The sequence below is a fragment of the Hyla sarda genome, chromosome 10 (assembly GCF_029499605.1).
Source record: "Hyla sarda isolate aHylSar1 chromosome 10, aHylSar1.hap1, whole genome shotgun sequence".
Taxonomy (NCBI): Eukaryota; Metazoa; Chordata; class Amphibia; order Anura; family Hylidae; genus Hyla; species Hyla sarda.
This window is the reverse complement of record NC_079198.1, coordinates 14,982,470-15,000,840: the sequence shown is the minus strand read 5'-3', so window position 1 is coordinate 15,000,840 and position 18,371 is coordinate 14,982,470. Positions and strand designations below refer to the sequence as shown.

The window sequence follows — 18,371 nt, the reverse complement described above, 5'->3', positions numbered from 1 at the left end:
AGTTAACTATTTACATGGCTACCTACCTACCTGCCATTTTACTGGGCAGGACACCAAGGAGGGCATTATTACAGTTTGTGGGATTATAGATGGAAAGATTGTGTAGAGGAGGGGACGGTACTGAAAAAATGTCTAACATGTTCGTCCTGCAGATGGTAAGAGATCAACATGGCGGCCTGATCCGGATGGAGAAGAAAAGGAAAGAGGACGCCGCTGATCAGAAAAGACGTAATTGTGATCACCAGAGTTCCAGAGGCACAGGTAACCACAGGCAACCAGATACCAATGGGCTTTAGTCCAGCCCCTGATATATAAAGGGCTGTAGTCTCCACATTTGCTCTCTTGGTTCCTGCTCTTAGTTCCTGGACAGTAAAGCACCAGTCCTGTACAAGTTCAGTTCAGTACAGCTAGGCCAAAGCCTACAAGTCTGCAGCCACATCTAATCTGTAAGTCTCATCTATGTCTACAAGTCAAGTCTATACTGTCCCTACCAAAGTCATAATAGTAGCACAGTGGCCTGAATCATTATTATTACCACTACAAGTCCAAGCAAGCCTGAGAGGTTCCCTGTGTCCCAGTCACCTCTGTGGTAGTTGGCTATTTGTAAAGACTGTTTTCTTCCTTCTTCAGTAAAGTTCCAGTTGCATCAAAACCCTGCTTTGGACTCTCATTTAATATATGCCGTTTCTGGATTGGTTGTCGGTGTTGCCCAACACCATACAACCCTATCCTGGCGTCACGAACACTATAAGGGATTATACTACCATCTGTCCCTACTACTACCTGCACTACACCACCCGGGTACCACAAGGGAAAATGTAAAGAGTTCTCAATTTCAAAAGGCGAGGTAGAGAAAATGAAAGACCCCCTGCGTCATTAAAGGGCTACTCCAGGGAACTGCACTTATCAGACACTTATCCGCTGTCCATAGGATAGGGAATAAGTGTCTGATCATGGGGGGGCGGGTCGATGCGTTGGGGGATAAAGGATGTGTCCCAGCTTCTGTATCGGGCCATCCAACTTACTTGCCCTTGGCGAGTTCCATCCCCCACCTTTCTGGACGAGCGCAGCCAATCACAGGCTGCAGCAATGTCCATCCTCAGTCTGTGATTGGCTGAATGTCACTTGCGCTTGTCCAGAAAGGTGGTGGTGGGGGACCGGAGCATGCCCAGGACGGGTATGTAGACGGAGCCCTGTAGAGGAGATTGCAGGGGGGTCCCAGCTGTCAGACCCCCCCCCTGATCCTACACTTATACCATATCGTGTGAATAGGGTAGCGGTCTTCAAACTGTGGCCCTCCAGATGTGGCAAAACTACAACTCCCAGCATGCCCGGACAGCCAACGGCTGTCCGGGCATGCTGGGAATTGTAGTTTTGCCACATCTGGAGGGCCACAGTTTGAAGACCACTGGAATAGGGGATAAGTGTCTGATAAGTTCAGTTCCCCGGACTACCACATTAAGGGGTTAAAAATAAAAGAAGCCATCTGACAGTTTTTTTGGGGAAACTGTTCTACTTTTCCTCTGCAAAAGATTTGATCCATTTTCCCCATTGTATGTGAAGGAGAACTTCATGGGTAAATAGTTCACAAATTCTTTCTCTGTCTAGTGCAAGAGTTAAAAAATATGTGGTGGGGGAGGAAACGCGTTCTAGCTACTTTCACTTTTGGTTTAGGGGCTATAAAAAAAGGGAGGGTAGAGGGGGAGGTCAGTGAAAGCCGAGAACAGATCTTCTCTACACGGTAAAGATTTTCGTTTGCAATTATTATTATTTAATTTTTAGAGTAAAGAAATCATAAGAAATCTTATTACACTGTATAAAGCGGTATTTTCTAACTAGTATGCCTCCAGCTGTTGCAAGACTGCAACTCCCAGCCTTTGGCTGTCCGGGCATGCTGAGAGTTGTAGTTTTGCAACAGCTGGAGGCACCCTGGTTGGGAAGCACTGATCTTAAGTAATGTGCAGTAGATTACAATCCTTTTTGTTAGGTAATGTAAAATTGATAGGGCAGTAGTCCTGCAGCAAAGCGACAAGCCTTATGTGTGTCCGGGAATAGATTACGAGGTTAGCCTAATGGACCATAAAGGGGTATTCCAGGAAAAAAACTTTTTTTTATATATATCAACTGGCTCCAGAAAGTTAAACAGATTTGTAAATTACTTCTATTAAAAAAATCTTAATCCTTTCAGTACTTATGAGCTTCTGATGTTAAGGTTGTTCTTTTCTGTCTAAGTGCTCTCTGATGACACGTGTCTCGGGAACCGCCCAGTTTAGAAGAGGTTTGCTATGGGGATTTGCTTCTAAACTGGGCGATTCCCGAGACACGTGTCATCAGAGAGCATTTAGACAGAAAAAAACAACCTTAACTTCAGAAGCTCATATGTACTGAAAGGATTAAGATTTTTTTTAATAGAAGTCATTTACAAATCTGGATTAAGGATTAAGATTTTTTTTTTTATAGAAATAATCTACAAATCTGTTTAACTTTCTGGAGCTAGTTAATATATATTAAAAAGTTTTTTTCCTGGATAACTCCTTTAATAGTGCTCGTGACACTGATCCCTATGGTAACTTCCTTACACTTTTCCATTGCGATGATTTTTGAAGAACATAAATTAATAGCAATATACAAATTACGTTAAGATAGCAGCAGCAGTATACAGATAGAGCTGGGGGGGGGGGTTCGTACCTACTATGTATCCTGATCCTATAAAGATAGCAGCAGCATACAGATAGAGCTAAAGGGGAGGTGTATAACTACTATACATACTGCTCCCATAGAGATAGCAGCAGTATACAGGTAGAGCTGGAGGGGAGGTATATAACTACTTTACATACTGATCTCATAGAGATAGCAGCAGTATACAAATAGAGCTGGATGGGAGGTGTATTTCCCATCCCTCTTAAAGGGATACTCCGCCGCTAGACATTTTATCTCCAATCCAAAGGATAGGGGATAAGGGGATAGCACGGCTGATTGCGGGGTTCCAGACGCTGGGAAACCCGCAATCTCCACCACGGCACCCTAGTCATCTGGTGCACGGAGCCATATGACTGGCAATCACAGTCGCCACGCCCCCTCCATTCATGTCTATGAGAGGTGTGACAGATGTGTACTAGCCGCCACGCGGCCTCCCATAGACATGAATGGAAGGGGGCGTGGAGTGATGTCACAATTGCCGCCTCGCCGGCCCGGAGATCGAGGCCCATCAGCAATCAGACATGTTATCCCCTATCCTTTGGAGTACCCCTTTAAATCCACTTTTATCTTTTGCTCAAAGAATTGCATTTTTTTAAATGTATTATTTCTATTAAAAAAAATGCTGTATGCGAACAATCTTTGTCTGGGCCCTGATTTCAGAACACCCACTTGACAGCTCATATGCACCCATAGAGCTGGCAATGCCAACTCCTCCTAGGGTAACCATTCATTTCAATGGAGGCAGCTGTCAGGCACAACTAGTAAATTGGAGGTAACATATATATATATATATATATATATATATATATATAGATTAGTTAGGAGTAGCCGTATTAGTCCAGTGATGCAAAAAGCAAAATCATCGGTAGTTGCAGTATATTGTAATACCTTTTTTATTGGACTAACAAGATTTTGTAGAGACAAGCTTTCGGGATTCCTCCCTTTATCAAGTCATAAGCATTTCTGAGCTCACAAGGAGAAAACACAGGTTCTATCTCACAAAATATGCAGGGGTTAAAACAACATTAGTGGAGAATGGACATTAAGTTGGGCCATAAATTGTATAGCAATAGGACGATAGATACAGATAAGGATGAGGAGGGGGGGGGCTGGAGAGCAGAGGTGAGAATAGTGGTTAAGCTGGACAGACAATTTTACTACAGAACCATAGACTGAAGATAAGACTAGACAGGGGAGGGGGAGCAGGGGTGTGATGGTGTTAGAGCAGGGAGAGAGTTTAGCAAAGGTTATAGGAAATTTTGATAATGGGATAAGAAGCTTAAATCCACATTAAGTCCTCTGTTCTTGGAGTCATAAAGAACTATCATTTTGGCTTCAAATGTCTTTCTTTCCTGGGTGTTCTTGAAGTTTCCTTTCAGGATCTTGATTTTGAGGTCCTGTAGGGAGTGACCTGTTTGAGTGAAGTGGTGTCCAACTGGGGTGCAATAGTCCTTTTCTCTATGGTTGTTGATGGCCGATCTGTGGAGGTTCATCCTTTTGTTGAGTGGCTGACTGGTCTCACCAATGTAACATCCCAGGTGACACTTGGTGCATTGTATCATGTAGACTACATTCTCTGTGGTGCAGGAGTATTGTCCCTTGATGTTGTATGCCTTGTTGTTGTGGGAGGCCTCAGAATTTGTGCAGATGTGTTGACAGAGTTTACAGCGCGGTTTGGCGCAGGGTTTTGTCCCATTGTCTGTATCTGATGTGTCTGTGGGTAGTTTCCTATTGACCAGTTTTTGTTTTAAGTTGGGTGGTTGTCTGAAGGCCAAGATGGGTGGTTCAGGAAAGATTTGCTTTAACACCTCATCTTCTGCTAGTATTGGCTGCAGGTCCTTGATGATTTTGCGTATTTCCTCAAGGGTGGGATTGTATGTGGCTACCAGTGGTATGCGTGATGAGGTTTGTTTCTCTCTGTATTGCAGCAGGTGTTCACGTGGTGTTTGAAGAGCAGAGTGGATTTTCTTATGGATGGTCCTTGGTTTGTAACCTTTTTGTTACCGATGATTTTGCTATATATATATATATATATATATATATATTTATTTATTATTAATTTTTTATTTTTATTAACAGACTTAAAAAATGGAATATCCAGTGTGTTTCATAGAGAACCATGAAGATGGAACAATCCAAGTCAATAAGGAGGCCCTGAACATCTTATCCCACTTTACTCAGAAGGTGGTTGTGGTGTCCATAGTTGGGAAATACCGTACTGGGAAGTCTTATCTAATGAACAAACTGGCGGGACGAAAAAATGGTGAGAGGCGTAAATGTACAGGAGAAGACCAATAGATTTCTATTGTATAGTTGTTAAAGGGGTACTCCAGTGGGGGAAAAAATCACATAAACTGGCTCCAGAATGTTAAACAGATTTGTAAAATACTTATATTTTAAAATATTTATCCTTCCAATACTTATCAGCTGCTGTATGATACAGAGGAAGTTGTGTAGTTCTTTTCAGTCTGACCACAGTGCTCTCTGCTGACACCTCTGTCTGTGTCAGGAACTGTCCAGGGTAGGAGCAAATCCCCATAGCAAACCTCTCCTGCTCTGGACATTTCCTGACACGGACAGAGGTGTCAGCAGAGAGCACTGTGGTCAGACAGGAAAGAACTACACAATTTCCTATAGAACATACAGTAGCTCTGTAGACTAGGTAGATGCCCCCAATAGGTAAATAATTACCCCTTTATTAGGTAGACAGGAACAAAGCACGTGAGCATGGATGGGCCGGCAGCGTCTCAGGCCCGCATTAGATCCACATTCAGAAGAAAGAAGTTCCAGCTTATAGGTGCAGTAAAAACGGGAATCTTTATTCAGCAATCCAAAAGAACAGCATGTAATACAAAACAAGATACGCCGACACGTTTCGGGTCTCCAGTACCCTTAATCTTGGCATAACATACACTATATATAATACCCCAACAGGGTCACATGATCGAGGTTTCATGAAACACTGGGAGAGCGGCATCCAAATTCTGGTATGGATTCTTTTTCACTATACAAAGACCCCAAGTCGAATATATACATAAGCGACCTTATTGTAAACACTTATACAAATATATCACTATGTTAATATCAAGTCCTGTCTAGAGTTCATACCCTGGGGCTGCCTGGGGTTGTATGAACATCCAGTACGATTCTCTGTTTAAGAGTTTTCGTTTAAATTCCTCTCCCCTACTGCTATTCTTAAAGGGGTTATGCAGGAATCCAGAGCTAATTTCTTTAAAAAAAAAAAAAAAAACACTCCTTGTCTGTCTCCAGGTTGGGTGTAGTTTTGCCGCTCAGTTCCATTGTAGGTAACTCTCCCCCATTGACAATGAGCACTGCCTTCTCTCTTTTCTCTCCCCCCCATTCCTATAACCTATATGTGTCTGTCCTTACAGGCTTTTCCTTGGGATCAACAGTCCAGTCCATGACTAAAGGTATCTGGATGTGGTGTTTCCCTCACCCTGTGAAACAGGATCACACCCTGGTGCTGCTTGATACAGAAGGACTGGGCGATGTGGAGAAGGTCAGTCCATATATTTAGTGGTGTGGGAGAGTTTATTTCTGTTGTACTTTGCACCGGAGTCTCCAGGATTCTGACAATGTATGTTTATAGAGGCATGCATATTTCCTGTAGCGGTTTTGGAGCAGTTGACGTATTACCGCTCTACTGTGTAAACACTTTATTCCTTTCTTGTTGCAAATTTTTTTTTTGTATTTTAGGGAAACAGCCAGAATGATTCCTGGATCTTCGCCCTTGCCGTTCTTCTGAGCAGCACCCTGGTATTTAACAGTGTAGGGACAATTGACCAGCAGGCCATGGATCAACTCCAGTATCCTTTACATGATCTCTATGAGGATATATTGTTTTAGATATATCAGTTGTGCTAAAATCCTTTATAAGAGGGGAGAAATGGTGAAAGTTGCAACACTTGTCTGTGGTATGGTGCACACTGCAAAGCCATGTGCACGGAGCCCGTATGGAGGTCTAGAGTCATGGAGGCTTCATAATGAAGGGTCATATGTTTAGTAATCTCTATAAAACAGGATATAGTATAGAGGAAAAGTGTTTGATCATGGGTGAAGGAGGTGGGGGGTCTGACCGCTGAGACTCCACGTGATCTCTAGAACAGGGCCCTGGCTCTCCTTGTGCCTGGAGCAGTGGGGTCAGCACACCCTTAATGCACTGTCTATGTGAGCTGCCTACTTAATATGGGGGACTGCTGCCTACCTAATGTGAGGGGACTGCTGCCAACCTAATGTGGGAGGAACTGCTGCCTACTTAATGTGGGGGGCTTCTGCTGCCTAGCTAATGTGGGAGACTTCTGCTGCCTACCTAATGTGGGGAAAAGAAAAAAGGCGGAGGCGCTCCTTGTGGAGTAAATTCACTTCAATGGTAGAAGGGACAGAGGGAGAAATCACTGCTCACCCTACATAGTTGTGTAGCCCATACACAACAATGGAGATCACGTGGATGGAGCTGCGGTCTGCAGCCTTCCTGGTATAAACAGTCGTGGGTAAAGCGGGCTTCTAATCCAGGAATTGAACGGCGCTGACCGGGATAAGGACACCAGACAGGTAGTATACCTTCCAAGAGGGTTTATTTTGTTAATGTAAACGCTGTTAATGTATACTACCTGTCTGGTGTCCTTATCCCGGTCAGCGCCGTTCAATTCCTGGATTAGAAGCCCTTTTTACCCCATACCTAATGTGGGGGAACTGCTACCTACCTAATGTGGGGAAACTGCTGCCTACCTAACATTGGAGACTTCTGCTGCCTACCGAATGAGAGGAACTGCTGCCTAGCTAAGGTGGGGACTTCTGCTGTCTAGCTAATGTGGGGGGCTAATATGGAGACTAACTACCAAGCTAGTAGGGGGGCTACCTACTACCTACATAGCTTATATGTTTTTTTTTTTTATATACATATTACTCCTAAACTTCATACAGTTATGTCACAGAACTTACTGAGAAAATAAAAGTTAAATCATGTGAGAAACAATCAGATTTGGAAGATGATTCTGCAGAGTTCAAGAGATTTTTCCCTTCATTTGTTTGGTGCGTCCGAGATTTTAATCTTCTGCTGACACTCAATGGAAAGAACATCACTGAAGATGAGTATCTGAAGAATGCCCTGAAGCTAAGGCCAGGTATGCTTGTTACACAAAAAGAAAGTAGATTTTTAGCTTTTCAGTCCAGAGCTACATACTACATACTGAGGATTGCTGATGGATCAATCAGTGTTGACAGACACACCACTAAAAGCTTAGGTGAAATCTGTTAAAGGGGTTCTCCGGTGCTTAGACATCTTATCCCCTAGGGGGATAGGGGATAAGATGCCTAATCGCGGGAGTCCCGCCGCTGGGGACCCCCGGGTTCTTGCACGCGGCACCCCGTTTGTAATCAGTCCCCGTGTTCGCTCCGGGTCTGATTACCGATGACCACAGGGCCTCCGCCCCCGTGTGACGTCACGCTCCGCCCCTCAATGCAAGCCTACAGGAGGGGGCGTGACAGCTATCACGCCCCCTCCCATAGGCTTGCATTGAGGGGCGGAGCGTGACACTGAACAAGCAGGGGGTAATTAGAAGATATGTAGATTATACCCCTCTTCTGTGATGATGCCTTCTGAGTAAACCTCGAGGATTTGCAGATAAGTATCCACTCATATTATCTATTTCTAGGCAAGAATGCAGCAATTCGGAATTATAACCTACCCCGGGAGTGCATACTCCATTACTTTCATTCACACAAATGTTTTGTGTTTGATCGACCGGCATCTAAGGAGAATCTCCAGAACATGGATAATGTGCAGGAGTCTCAGCTGGACCCTGCCTTTGTACAACAGACAAAAAGATTCTGTCAATACATTTATGAGGCGAGTCCTGTTAAAACCCTATCGGGTGGGTACACGATGACCGGGAGAGGTAAGTCTTCACTCTGTGATATGTCTTAGCATTTCTCTATATTATCCACTGCAGCCAAATATTCTTGTTCTTATGATTTTTTTTATTATTATTAGGCCTTGGGGATGTTGCAGTCTCCTATGTAGAGTCAATTCGTAGCGGTTCCATTCCTTCTATGGAAAATGCAGTTGTTGCTTTGGCAAAAATTGAGAATGCTCGGGCCGTACAAGAAGCTTTATCTAAGTACGATGAGATGATGAGACAACATGTAAACAGATTCCCAACTGAGACACATGAGGAGTTTTTGAACATGGACAAGGAAGTTCAGGCAGAAGCATTGAAAGTCTTCCTGAAACTTTCCTTCAAAGACGAAAACCAAGAATACCAGTTCAAGCTTTTAGTAAGTAAAGATTTAGTACATCAAAAGCACATTTTCAGTTGACAAATGAAACTGTTTGTTCATGGAGGGCACTGCCTGGCACTATGTGGACATAATAAGTGCCGATTGTCTTTGTGCCAACCTTCATAGGTATCTTGTAGTTCCCACTTCACTACGGCGCAGTGCGTCAACCTGAAACTTGATGACAGCTCTGTAGGAATGCAGGAGGGTCTTCTTTTTCTGCCAAGGGTCCTCTCAAGAACCCCCCCCCCCCCTCATCTAAACTTAGTTCTACGACCCACAGCTGATGATAATCACTCACTCCTATACTGCGATGACAACCAACACACATCTTTTAAAGTGAACCTGTCGTCAACAAAAACTTTTTATATAATGTAGATAATAACATTATATGCATATTTGTAATATACATTGGTTAAAAAGTTTGTATATTTTTGGGTGAAAAAAATGCTGTCCCTGCAGCTATTGCCTGTGTGTCGCTGTGAGGAGTCCAAATACAGGAAGTGAGGGCGGGACAAGCAGGGATCTGTGCAGACTCCTGGCTTGTCAATCATCCTCATGTGTGAGCCCATAGCATGTCACAGAGCCTCACTGTACAGAGCCCTGCTTGTCCTCAGTGTACAGAGCCCTGCTTTTCCTCACTGTACAGAGCCCCGCTTGTCCTCAGTGTACAGAGCCCTGCTTGTCCTCGGTGTACAGAGCCCTGCTTGTCCTCACTGTATAGAGCCCTGCTTGTCCTCAGTATACAGAGCCCTGCTTGTCCACCCTCACTTCCTGTATTTGGACTCCTCATAGAGACACACAGGCAATAGCTGCAGGGACAAAAATATACATATTTTTTAACCAATATATATTACAAATATACATATAGTGGTATTATCTACATCATATAAAAAGTTTTTGTTGATGACAGGTACACTTTAACTCCACAGAGTGCACATAATTTACATAAGAGCTGCAGCAATATAATAGGCTTAGTCTGATAGTTGGGGCCCAGTTGCCATGAACACTGTCATGCTTCCAGGTGTACTTGTATATCACAAAGAAAAATCCTGTCACCTGTTCTCTTTTACTAACTTCACAATTACAGAGCAATAAGATACAGCAATGTCTGTCCACTCCATACTGCCCCAATTCTGCTTTTAAAAATGGATCCAGCTTGGGGCTGTAACATTCAGGTTTGGGTGGAGTATAGGGTCACACGTAACGGATCCGCAGCGTATTTTACTCTGCAGATCCACCGGTGACCATAACCATTGTGTGCTTCCAGCTGTTGCCACCCACCGTTCCCCCGCCAAGCTCTGCCCCTTGCTTGCTCGGCTGCTCCGCGATGTCAGTGCTCTCGCCGACTCGTAGGCCTCCTGTGTGGCTGCTCATAGCAGCGGATTGCCACTGCGAGCAGGCCAGGGGCAGAGCGAGGCAGGGGAACGGGTGGGTGGCAACAGCTGGAGGCACTAAATGGGTTGGGTCACCGGTGGATCTGCAGCATAAAATATGCTGCAGATCCGTTACGTGTGACTTATTCTCTGACCACTGTTCTGTAGATGACTCTTGGGTCTCTGGATGATCTGCTGTGGCCCCGCATTATAGAACGGGAGCAGACTCAGGGCGTACAGGTACGCCCTAAGTCCTTAAGGAGTGAAGTCTAAAGTGAAAGTAAAACGCTGCCGGTTAGCTCAGGGGGCTAATATATATAATTTTTTTTTGTTTTGTTTTTTTTGCTGTACATTTGGTAGTAAAATAAATAAAACCTGCATAAACAAGCCTCATATGGGTCTGTAGATGGAAAAGGAAGAAACAACAATTGAAGACGAAAAAATAAAAAAAATCACTGCTTCATTGAGGGGTTAATGTTTTTTCTTGTAGGAAGAGTTGGCAGGTAAAAAGGCAGCGTATCAGCAGATAAATGAAGAGGCGTCCGTGAGAAGGTGCAGAACCTTACTGCAGGAGCTCAGTGCTGGCATGGAGAAAGGAATAAGAGAAGGAAGGTTCACTGTGCCCGGAGGATATAAACTGCTTATTGAAGACAAGAAATCATTGGAAGCCGATTATATGAGGGCCAGAGGCAAGGGGCTAAAGGTAAGTAGAAGTGTGCCAAACCCCATTGTCCTATGTCTTCCTCATCTGTCAAAATGGCATTATTATAGCTCAGACAGAAGTTGTCATCAAGCTTTCTAAAGCCTCTGAAAGACAAATTTAATTTGTTATATTGTGATATACAATGGTCCCTCAAGTTACAATATTAATTGGTTCCAGGACAACCATTGTATGTTGAAACAATTGTATGTTAGATTTATTAAAACTTGACCAAAGGAAAAGCTGCCCAGTTGCCCATAGCAACCAATCAGATCGCTTCTTTCATTTTTAACAAGGCCTCTGCAAAATGAATGAAGCCATCTGATTGGTTGCTATGGGCAACTCACCAACTTTTCCTCTACACAGGTTTTGATAAATCTCCTCCTCTATGTAAACCTGGTAATTGGTTCTGAAGCCACCAAAATGTCACCAAAATAGGAAAAAGGGAGGATTAAACAAAAATAAGTAGATAACTAATACAGATAAAGTAAATCCTTCCATACAAAAGTAATAAAGATCTGCTGGGAGCTGTAATCACTGTCTATGTAGAGGACAGGAGCTTCTTCAGGGTTGCGTACAGTACACGCAATGTCCTAAAAAGGTAACATGGAGTCGCCCTTACCTGGTGTCCAAAGGAGCAGCTAACCCTGGCACAGGTAAAGAGTACAGAACATGTAATACCTCCCTGTACTGTAGGGGGCGCTAACAGACACCAGTCAGTGCATACACTTCAGTAATACAGGTAAAGAGTACAGAACATGTAATACCTCCCTGTACTGTAGGGGGCGCTAACAGACACCAGTCAGTGCATACAATTCAGTAATACAGGTAAAGAGTACAGAACATGTAATACCTCCCTGTACTGTAGGGGGCGCTAACAGACACCAGTCAGTGCATACACTTCAGTAATACAGGTAAAGAGTACAGAACATGTTATACCTCCCTGTACTGTAGGGGCGCTAACAGACACCAGTCAGTGCATACACTTCAGTAATACAGGTAAAGAGTACAGAACATGTAATACCTCCCTGTACTGTAGGGGGTGCTAACAGACAGCCAGTCAGTGCATACGCTTCAATTATACAGGGGTTTTATCAGTAAACACCCATTCTGATTAGTCAGTTATTTCGGCCAGTGACACATTTCACAGATCTGGACTGTCCGTACAGTGTATGTTGTGTCTGGTTTCAAGTTACAATGGTCAAGAAAATACCATTGTATGTTGAAACTATTGTATGTTTAAGCCATTGTAAGTTGAGGGATCACTGTATATCACAATGCATTGGCAAACATAATGTCGGCTACTCAGCTAAACTCAGAGTATTCACGTCCAGATATAATTGTGGTACGGGGTGTGATGTAAAGGGCAGATGGAATTACCCTAGGGGCAGATGGTATTAACTCTTTGTATTTGGGATGCCAGGGCATGGTTTAGCCTATAACCACCTGAAGGTATACCGCTGGATCCTGGGCTAGGCACAAGGGCAATAATGACTCAGACCGCCAAGTTACGGATAACGGTAGCTTTACGGGGGGTAGACAGATGGTAAAGTCTATACGGTTCAGCCAGGGCCCACTGAGGTGACCAGTGACTCAGAGACCTTAAGGGCTTGCTGGGAATTGTAGTAGGACTGGACAATTGAATGCAGACCACGCTGATTTGACAAATGATGACTGACAATACTGAGACTGTGGTGACTTGTAGCCTCTTGTGGCTGCAGACTGGACTTGAGGCTCCTAGGACTCTGGACTCTCTAGGACTCGACTGCAGCAAAGACTTGTAGGGAAAGAGAGAGAAGCTCCACCCAGGGCTTATATGGGGGAGACTAGCAGGGAGCCCATAGGTCACCCCTGGGATCACCTGATCACTGGTACCTCCTGGGTAACAATCACATGACAAGTCACATGGTAAACAGTCTTAAAGTGACACATGACATGGTATAATACATTAGAAACATATTTACATGGGGGGACAGATGCAAGGGGGCCCAGGGGACACTGTAGGGAGGCTGCCTGACAGGGCAACAAGGGTACGGGGTAACACCTCCTGTACTGGGCCACCACATAATGATGGGTTAGTTCACCGCATAGATACAGATAAAATTAAGCTAAATTTATTCAAACACATGTTAAAAGCACAGAACCTTGAGTTTGAAAATATTAGTTATAGCTTGCGGAATATTCTGTAGATTTTGCCTACAATGTATCTGATTTCCCCATAGTCCCTGGAAGTCTTGCAAGAGTTTCTGAAAGAAAAGGAGAATGTGGAATCCAGCATCTTGACAGCAGATAACACTTTGAAAGAACAAGAAAAAAAGATGGCTGGTAAGATCTTAAAGTAGCTGCAAGTCAAGGAGGCACAAACTTCATGTTGAACCTGTTGACCCAATGGGACACAACATAAAACATCACACCACTTGTAACCGATCTGGTAGGTTGGTGGGATGATACTCAGATACCCCCTGGACTTATGGTAGAGCAGGATAGTCAGACCTATCATCAGTCACAGAGGAAAATCATACAAGCTTCTATCAAATGTCAGAAGAAAGAAACTCATCATACATGTCAGTGGCTGGTTAAAGTAGTAGTCCTGTAGGGAGTAGTAGCTGCTATGCAGAAAGGTGGTACCGTATATACTCGAGTATAAGCCGAGTTTTTCAGCACGATTTTTCGTGCTGAAAACGCCCCCCTTGGCTTATACTCGAGTGAACTCTCCGCCTGTCAATCCCTTCTCAGTGGTCTTCAACCTGTGGACCTCCAGATGTTGCAAAACTACAACTCCCAGCATGCCCGGACAGCCATCGGCTGTCCGGGCATGCTGGGAGTTGTGGTTTTGAAACATCTGGAGGTCTGCAGGTTGAAGACCACTGTTGGGCCTTCGTCATCATACAGACCCCCCCTTTAAGTTTTCTACTCACCACCCCTCGGTGGGAAGGAAGGGTGAGCTGTCCGGGCCATCTATGCTGCAGGGACCGTCCGGTGGGGAGGGTTAGTTGTTCCCGGCTGTCCATTTTCACCGGGAGGCCCTCTTCTCCGCTTCGGGCCCGGCCCCGGACTAGTGACGTTGCCTTGATGACGACGCACAGGGACTTCCGTGCGCAGCACCAGCATGCTGTCCAGGCATGCTGGGAGTTGTAGTTTTGCAACATCTGGAGGTCCGCAGGTTGAAGACCACTGAGGGATTGTAGTTGACCACAGGCTGTGACGATGAAGGAGGGGGGGAGGGTGATGATGAAGGGGGGGGGGTGATGACGGGGTGATGATGAAGGGGGGATGACGAAGGGGGGGATGATGACGGGGTGATGATGACTGGGGTCTGGATGATGACATGGGGGGGATGATGTATTTCACACCCTAGGCTTATAGTCGAGTCAATAACTTTTCCTGGGTTTTTGGGGTAAAATTAGGGGCCTCGGCTTATATTCGGATCGGCTTATACTCGAGTATATATGGTAAGTCTGACAACAAACCCACAACAGAAAAAATATAGACTGTGGAAATATCTGACATAAACAGGACTAGAAAAACTCAAAAGCAAACAGATCTAGACAGACTGGACGGACACAGGCAGCTGAGGCTGCGGAGACTGGTAAACATGAAAGCCGACTACATTTCCCAATACACTAAACAGCACTTATAAACGCAGACTGAACAAGACAAAGACAAACAACCAGCGCAGAAAACCAGTGCGAATCAACATCAAACAGACCAATTAAAGAATATTAATTTCAGAAATAAAGTAGCATGAGAATGGTTGAAGAGATTGCTAAAGTGGAAATCGCTGAATCGCTACCAGGAGTGTTAAAGGGGTTCTCCATCATGAGGTTATTTTAGTACGTACCTGACAGACAGTAATGGACATGCTTGGGAAGGATCTGCGCTTGTCTTGGGGCTAAATGGCTATGTTGTTATTCCACTATTACGCTGCTGATTTCTATTTGTGAAATGGCTATTTTCTGTTGAAGTTCCCTTCAGCTACAAGTCCCAAAATTCCTTGCTTGTACATGTGAGGTCACTTTTCTCCCTCCCACACATCAGCCACCCCACTCATTGAAACACACCTGTGATCCTTTCCATGCAATAGACCATTGTTTTCTAACCAGGGTGCCTCCAGCTGTTGCACACCTACAATTCACTGCAGAATGATCTCCCTCCCACCCAGCGGTTGCTCCACCCATTGAAGCAAAGTCAGGCTTCCTCTGAACACCTGACTAGTAATGTTGTGTCTCGGGCCTCACTGCAATCTGGGAAAACCTGAGACCTGAGCATAATTTTGGATGCTGTTAAAAATAAATATCGGGGCAAAGATCACATAAGAATTTCAAGGCCACCATGAAGCACTATATTTAGAAATTCACTAACTTTACAGCACCTGTAGCATAGTCAAATAAAAGAAAAAATCCTGAAATACTCCTTTAAGCATTTTGTAGTGCATCCAATGCCATTTAATAAAAAAATGGTGGAAACATACAGTAACCTTACTTACAGTACCCAGACAGTTCCTATAAGTTATCCACTCACATATACATACAAAATAGCTACAGCAGCTACACAGCACCCCTACATTATCTGCACTGTACCTTCATATATAGAACAAAATGGGGAGGGCAATATCTATAGAAATAGTACCCAGACAATAACCAAACACCCACACAGTACCCACAAACTACCACTTAAATAATCCCAAGAGATGCATACAATACAGATAATGTAGCCACAAATTACACAACATACAACAACCATACAGTATGTACAGCAGCACAATTATGAAGACCAACTACACCTCTGTATATAGGCTTTATGATATAGACTTTATTATATACTGTAGTCTTTATGATATAGACTTTATTATATACTGTAGTCTTTATGATATAGACTTTATGATATAGACTTTATTATATACTGTAGTCTTTATGATATAGACTTTATTATATACTGTAGTCTTTATGATATAGACTTTATGATATAGACTTTATTATATACTGTAGTCTTTATGATATAGACTTTATTATATACTGTAGTCTTTATGATATAGACTTTATGATACAGACTTTTTAAAAACAACATTGTCCCTCCAGAGCAGAGATTACAGGCAGAAGCTGCGGCACGAGACAAGGAGATCCTGGAAAAGGCCAACATGGAACTTCAGAAGAACATTGAGAATGAACATGAAAGCTATAGGATGCACATTAAAATGCTGGAAAAGAAAATGAGTGAAGAAAGGGAGAAGATGAAGGAAGAAAATGAATGGCTGATAAAAGAGAAACTCAAGGTAATGATCACATGATGGGACAGAGCTCTGGAAAAGTTGTGTTTCTAGCAAATGTCTCTGATTTCCTAGGATTAAAGGCGTACTCCGCTGCTCAGCGTTTGGAACAAACTGTTCCGAATGCTGGAGCCAGCGCCGGGAGCTCGTGATGTCATAGCCCCGCCCCCTCATGACATCACAGCCCGCCCCTCAATGCAAGTCTATGGGAGGGGGCGTGACACTGTCACGCCCCCTTCCATAGACTTGCATTGAGGGGGAGGGGCGTCATGTCATGAGGGCGGCGGGACTATGATGTCACAAGCTCCCGGCGCCGTCTCCAGCGTTCGGAAGAGTTTGTTTCAAACGCTGAGCAGCGGAGTACGCCTTTAACCCAAGTTATTCTATTGGGAGAAGCAGTTCACACTTTTACTCTGTCGCCCCCTGTGGTATATTTTATTTTGGATAATCTTCTAAAGGGAGTAAGGGCAGGGACCACTACCTTGAGCTCATTTCTGCCCTAGTAAAGTGGTTGTCACTCTGTAGACCCATTCATCTGCTGCTGTATGTACCCAAGTTGAGCATACGTCCTATCCCAGTAACAGGGGGCACCAACCATGAGGTGGCATTTACAGAGAGGGGTAATGGAGAACTTGTGCAAAAAAGAGGTGGTGGAGATTAATCCAAGGGTCATGATGTATTGTGTGGCTGACATGATGATGGAGGATCATGGTACATTTAGATCTTTGCTGAGGGGCCCTTTCTGTACTATGTACACCACTGACCAGCACAAGACACTATAACATGTCTCTCTGTAAATATGGATCAGAACGGGAGGACAGATGTTGTCATGTGTATGAGGAGATCTGCTCCACCAAGTGTAGTCATTAGTTCTATTTTATCTCTGCAGGAACAACAAGAAATGCTGGCCGGAGGGTTTAAACAGCAATGTCAGATGCTGGAGGAAGAGATTAAGCAATTACGAGAGGAGAACAGCAGACCCCAATCCTTATTGGGAGAAATAATAACAGCAATATTACCTGGTGCTTTAGGAAAAATAGTGAAGAAAGTTCTGTTATAGGAGCAGTTATCTATTGTGTATTAAAGGGGTACTCCGCTGCTCAGCGTCATGCGCCCTCCCATAGAGGGGGCTATCACGCCCCCTCCCATAGACTTGCATTGAGGGGGCGGAGCATGACGTCATGAGGGGGCGGTGCTATGATGTTACAAGCTCCCAGCTCCAGCGTTCGGAACAGCGGAGTACCCCTTTAAGGTGACCATACAACTTCATTATCTCTGGTCTAATCTACATTAGACCAACAGTTATTGCTTTTTCCCAACATCACCCACATCCCCCCCAGAACACACACACATATACACAAGATATACACATATACACAAGATACACATATATACACAAGATACACACATATACACAAGATATACACATATACACAAGATACACACATATACACAAGATATACACATATACAGAAGATAGTTAGATGCACATTTATAGATATAGCATAGTGTACTAGAAGTGCTCACTCTATAAGTATTAGTTTATGTAGTAATGTGTGCCTTTCAATATGTTTACATACCTGAAAAAACAGACTCTAAAACATTTTGCGCATCAACATTGTTTTTAACCCGTTGATGATCTACAAAATAAAAAGTGTGACATTGGGACCCGGCAGTAGCTGTTTGCATCCGACCCGTTTCAGGGTCCGTTTGGCTCGGAAAAAAAAGTGCTGAATGTAATTCAGATTATTGTAGATGGTAACAGTTAGGCCCCTTTCACAATGACGTAGTGCCCATTGGCAAACGTCCGTCAGGCACTTTTTTTTGTGCCTTAACGGAAGTTATTTTTGATGGGGCACAACGGGAAACAACAGGTCCCGACAGATCCCATTTACTATTATGGGGTCCATTAGGCGCCGTAGTTTTTTGACAGGACTAGCGGGAAGAAAAATCATTGCATGATGTATTTTTATTCCCGATATTCTCCCGGGGTTCCCCGATGGACGTCACACTGCCGTGTCAAAGAAGCCTT

The 18,371-nt window shown here is 44.0% G+C and overlaps 1 protein-coding gene across 2 annotated transcripts; it reads left to right on the top strand.

Annotated features, from left to right (window-relative positions):
* The first annotated feature begins 206 nt into the window (after nt 1–206).
* LOC130294602 (guanylate-binding protein 4-like) lies at nt 207–18,355 on the top strand. Of its 2 annotated transcripts, none has more exons than XM_056544693.1 (11): nt 207–261; nt 4,780–4,963; nt 6,093–6,220; nt 6,418–6,527; nt 7,645–7,844; nt 8,376–8,618; nt 8,714–8,997; nt 10,864–11,076; nt 13,296–13,398; nt 16,152–16,345; nt 17,229–18,355. In XM_056544693.1, the coding sequence occupies exons 2-11, from the start codon at nt 4,789–4,791 to the stop codon at nt 17,397–17,399; spliced, it is 1,821 nt and encodes a 606-aa protein (XP_056400668.1). In that variant the 5' UTR covers nt 207–261; nt 4,780–4,788; the 3' UTR covers nt 17,400–18,355. The 2 variants fall into 2 exon arrangements, with proteins under 2 accessions (XP_056400668.1, XP_056400667.1); XM_056544692.1 differs by lacking the exon at nt 207–261 and adding an exon at nt 1,686–1,741.
* The last annotated feature ends 16 nt before the right edge of the window (nt 18,356–18,371 follow it).